General features: G+C 39.0%; 1 protein-coding gene across 1 annotated transcript in view; it reads left to right on the top strand.

The window, feature by feature from the left end:
* Positions 1-3,642, top strand: part of EIF5B (eukaryotic translation initiation factor 5B) — a 36,423-nt gene extending 32,781 nt beyond the window's left edge. The window contains exons 22-24 of the mRNA XM_015831491.1: positions 1,733-1,871; positions 2,375-2,536; positions 2,856-3,642. Of these exons, the coding sequence (XP_015686977.1) occupies positions 1,733-1,871; positions 2,375-2,536; positions 2,856-2,963 (409 nt within the window). The 3' untranslated portion in view covers positions 2,964-3,642. The remainder of the gene's footprint in view (positions 1-1,732; positions 1,872-2,374; positions 2,537-2,855) is intronic.
* Positions 3,643-5,125: the final 1,483 nt, after the last annotated feature.

A 5,125-nucleotide genomic window follows, 5' to 3' on the forward strand; every position in this document is an offset into this window, starting at 1 on the left:
TGTATAAATACAGGTAATAATCCCTTCCTCTCCAATGAATGTAAATACAAACATTAATTCCCTTCTTGCTAATTATCACAGCATGAACATTCCAAAGGGCAGGGAAGTGGGAAAAAGGAAAGCACAATTGTGGCCACGTGATTTCCCTCTTAGCAACTGCTTCGCTTAGTGATGGAGTTGCTAGGATTACCTGTACAGAGTCTTGCTTGTGTTTATAGAGTCACTTTGTTGGTCTAAGGCAGGGCTTTTCAACCAGTGGTACGGGTACCCCCTGTGGTACATTGGCACCTGGCAGGTGGTACGCGACTATTCTAGAAAAGTGGTAGCGGGGGAGGGGAATGAGCTGAACCGGTGGCAGCACCGCACAAGCCTGAGCGAGAGATGGCTGGAGCTGCAGGGCTGTCAGGGCTCAGCGGAAGCACCAGGATCAGTGCCGCTTTCCAGCTGATCGGCGCTTCTTCAGGACTGTCAGTGGAAGCGCCAGGCTCAGCACCAGGCTCCAGCTGGAGCTCAGCGCTGATCCTGGCGCTTCTGCTGAGCCCAGACAAAGCACCAGTCAGCTGGAAAGCGGCACTGATCCTGGTGCTTCTGCTGATCCCAGAAGAAGCGCCGATCAGCTGGAATGTTGCAGCATCTCCAGGGTCTTGTGATTTACATTCAGATGCTTGGCAACTGATTCATATTTATGACGGTCACAGTGGCCCAGGGTCATGTGAAGTGACCAAAACCTGCTGCAACCACCCAGCAGACGGGGGGAATAAAAACCAACACCCCCCACCCCACCCCCCTGCCAATCCTCAACAGAAATGCTCACAACAATGAAAACCTCGGACAGGAGGAAGAGCGCCTCCGGGCGGGCGGGCAGGTGTCTTGCTCGGCTGTGGCTTGGGGGGCACTTTTTTCAGTGCCATTGTAACTTCGAACAGTCACTAAGCGAACTGTTGTAAGTCGAGGACTACCTGTACTTTATCACTTTTTTACTTTTTGGGGGGGGTCATCAAGTTTTTGACACCTTGCTGGGCGACTGGTGGTACTCGGATGTTGCCATATCCTAAAAGTGGTACAATGGGTGAAAAGGTTGAAAAGCCCTGGTCTAAGGCACGGGTCGGCAACCTGTGGCTCCAGAGCCGCATGTGGCTCTTTGACCGTTCTCCTGCGGCTCCCAGCCTCCTCCGCCATTTGCAGAGAGAGAGAGAGAGAGACAGAGACAGACACTTGCGCTTCCCTTCTCTCTCTCCTGCAGGAAGCAGCAGAAAGCAGCAGCTCTCTCGCTCTCTCTCTCTCTCTCTCTCTCTTTTGTGATATATTGTATCATTTTTATGATTTAATAATTTTCTTTACTACTTGATAAAAATAGGCAACTCATGACCAAACAAATTACAGTTAATAGACTGCTAAATGTTTCAGAATTCTAGTCTATATTACATCGAGATGTCTTATAAAATCTGGATAAGAGTGCTTTTTGATTACTGAGGAAAGCTTGCCAAATAATTACATGCACATTGTAGCATTACAGTCAGTTTATTTTTTTATTAAATATTTACAGTTCTAGGAGTTTTATGTGATTTAGGAATTGCTGAAGTAGATATGGCATTATGGATTTAAATTATTTTCAGTCTAGATTTCTCAGAAGTAGTACTTGTGAATCAAAATAGATTTTTGTGCATGCAGCTTTATTTTCAGACCACATTTTAACAGTTCTCTGCCATCTTTTTCTCCCCCTTCCCCCCAGGCATATAGCAGTATTCCCTTGTAAGATGAAAATACTTCCTCAATTTATTTTTAATTCTCGTGATCCCATAGTGATGGGAGTCATTGTGGATGCAGGTCAGGTAAAACAAGGAACTCCAATTTGTGTACCTAGTAAAAATGTGAGTATTTTGTATTTTTAAAGATATTCTATCTTTTTAAAAGAAGGGTTATTTGGATAATAATTTAAAAATAGTTCATTTTAATATATTTTGATAATAGGTGTTTTTATATTTGAAAAATCAACTATGTAGAAACTTGGATTCTTTGATGAAATGTCCTTTATCATGACTTCTGTGGAATGTTGATTTTATCTATGGATCTATTTTTCTATGCAGCTTGAAATCTTAAATATGACAGAACATCTTTTGAAATAGCCTGCAAAGCTGCTTTCCCAAGGTTTTCTCAGGTGTTTAGAGATAATTGGACTTCAGTCGCAAACTTTCATTGTATACTCTGTCACATATGTACAGTACCACCTAACAGTTAACAAAAGACTGCCATACTCTTCTTCAGATTTTATATGGGGACGTTATTATTAAAAATCTAGTTATATTTTGACTATTTATTCTGCTTATGCCCTTGTTCTGCAAACTGAATGCTAATAAAAGTATTTTTATTACAGTTCATTGATATTGGAATAATTACAAGTATTGAAATAAATCATAAACAAGTAGATGTTGCAAAAAAAGGTCAAGAAGTCTGTATAAAAATAGAACCAATTCCTGGTGAAGCACCTAAAATGTATGGTCGACATTTTGAAGCAACTGATATACTTGTCAGCAAGGTAAACATTTTTTAATTCGGAGTGTCATGCTTGAATGTAAGGACAAAAGGCCTTTTTTGAAATGGGATTAGAATTAGACTGTGTCAGCATGGGGGTGGAGAAGAGAGGCTGTTACAGAAATTTTGATACAAAATCATTCTTTGCTTATTATAGAGGTTAAAATTAAAAATGGTTGAAAACATCATTACAGTGCTTAAGGTGCAACTTTTCAAAAAATGTTATTTTGGTTTCTGAAATTTATGAAATGTAGGTTTGTGCTATATATAACAATCTTACGAGTAGGGATGTCATGGTAAACATTTTGTTTTTCTACCTACAGATTAGTCGTCAGTCCATTGATGCCCTGAAAAACTGGTTCAGAGATGAAATGCAGAAGTCTGACTGGCAACTTATTGTGGAGCTCAAGAAAGTATTTGAAATCATCTAGGTTCTGTCAAACTTTGAGCAATGATTAGCAAAAGCCCACAGTTCCTATTATAAGAACAACAGCAGCTTATAATAAATATGCTGTTGGATTTAACAAACATCTGGGGGAAATGTGGATAAAATGTTTTCCATGAGAAACCAAATAACTTACACTGGTTTGACAGTGGTCAATTTATGTCCCTGTGGTTCCAATGTGCCTGTGCATCTTTCCCAATGCCCTTCACTTTGTACTGGCTACTTTTAAAGTTTGCCCTTTCCAATTCACATCCCCAAATTAAAAGAAAATATTTTTTTTATTAAGTAACTTAGCTTTCACTTTTATACTAGTAAGATCAGTACCACAGTATTTGCCTAATCAAACTCTTACAGACTTTGTGATTTTTTGGACTTTTTGATGTAAGAAATCTTTATTTATGCATACCCTCTTTCCCCCTGATTTTTTTTCATCACTTCTGCTTTGTGCCTATAGAAATTTATTATAGAAAAATTAGGTAATTGGCTATCTGTATTTGATTGGTGTGAAACAATGATGTAAAGCATAGTTGGCTGCCTTTTATTGCTTGTACAGTTTATGAAATTTGGCAAATTAATCATTAATGCTGAACTGCAAATAAAAGAAATGAACATTACTCTGATAATTTAATTCCTAATAAAGGCAGTGCAGCATGCAAATATATCTTTCAAAATTTAGTTATGTGTGTCTGGTCTGAACACTTCAATAGTCCTCTTGTGTAAGGTTGTTGGTTAGAAAGATGGAATAAAATCTCTCTGCCAAATGCTTGGAAGAGCACAGTTGAGCAGTTTGATCTGGTCAGTGTAGTTGAAGTATTATGTGTAGTAATCCTATTAATATGTAAATGAGGTGGTATAATTGTACTGTATAATTTTACAAACCCACATTTAGGAAGGTGGGCTAAAATTAACCATCTTTGAATGATGATCCTATACACTAGTAGCATCATGGTATTTACTGCTAGGGTTACATGGAAGGCAGATTATCAACAATCCTACTTTTAGTTTTTTGCCTGATGTTTGCAGAATGGCCTTAATCTTAACCAGAATGGCAGGATGTTTGCAGAATGGCATTAGCCAGCCAGAAAATGATTCTCATTGCAACTATAATTATCAGGATACAGCGGTAAAGTTAAAATTGTAAATGTAATAAAAAGTTAAAATTCTACAGGTTGAAAGAAGCTGATTAACAGGTCTGCAAAAATGTCAAGATATGCTGTAACTTAAGTCTATTCTAAAGATAACATTTTTACCAGATAAGATAAACATAAGTAAATCTTCAATCCTCACTGTTTTCTATTTATTTTGATATTAAACCACTTTTCATATAGCCTCATTAGTCAAGATTAGTATATCTCAAATTCTGAAATTAAATGTGATAAGAGAATTCTCTTAGGTTCTAATGAGACTGTTGTGAAGGTCAGTTGATATGTTGCTAGAATTACCTGGAGGATATGAGGATAAGAAGAAATCTCTTCAGAATAGAATAGAATAGAATCTGGAAGGGACCTTGGAGGTCTTCTAGTCCAGCCCCCTTCTCAAGCAGGAGAACCTATACCATCTCAGACAAGTGGCTGTCTAGTCTCTTCTTAAAAACCTCCAGTGATGGAACTCCCACGTCTGAGGGCAAGCTGTTCCACTGGTTAATAATAATAATAATAATAATAGTAAAGTTGGAAGGGACCTTGAAGGTCATCTAGTCCAACCCCCTGCTCAGGCAGGAAACCCTATACCATTTCGGACAAATGACTGTCCAGTCTCTTCTTAAAAACTTCCAGTGTTGGAGCATTCACCGCTTCTGGAGGCAGGTTGTTCCACTGGTTAATTGTTCTGTCAGGAAGTTTCTCCTTAGTTCTAGATTGCTTCTCTCCTTGGTTAGTTTCCACCCGTTGCTTCTTGTCCTGCCTCCAGGCGCTTTGGAAAATAGCTTGACTCCCTCTTCTTTGTGGCAGCCCCTGAGATATTGGAACACTGCTATCATGTCCCCCCCTCGTCCTTCTCTTCATTAAACTAGACATACCCAATTCCAGCAGCCGTTCCTTATATGCTTTAGCCTCCAGTCCCCTAATCATCTTTGTTGCTCTTCTCTGTACTCTTTCTAAAGTCTCAACATCTTTTTTACATCGCGGTGACCAAAACTGGATGCAGTAT

Source organism: Protobothrops mucrosquamatus, unplaced genomic scaffold (assembly GCF_001527695.2).
Source record: "Protobothrops mucrosquamatus isolate PMUCROS unplaced genomic scaffold, P.Mucros_1.0 scaffold_19, whole genome shotgun sequence".
Taxonomy (NCBI): Eukaryota; Metazoa; Chordata; class Lepidosauria; order Squamata; family Viperidae; genus Protobothrops; species Protobothrops mucrosquamatus.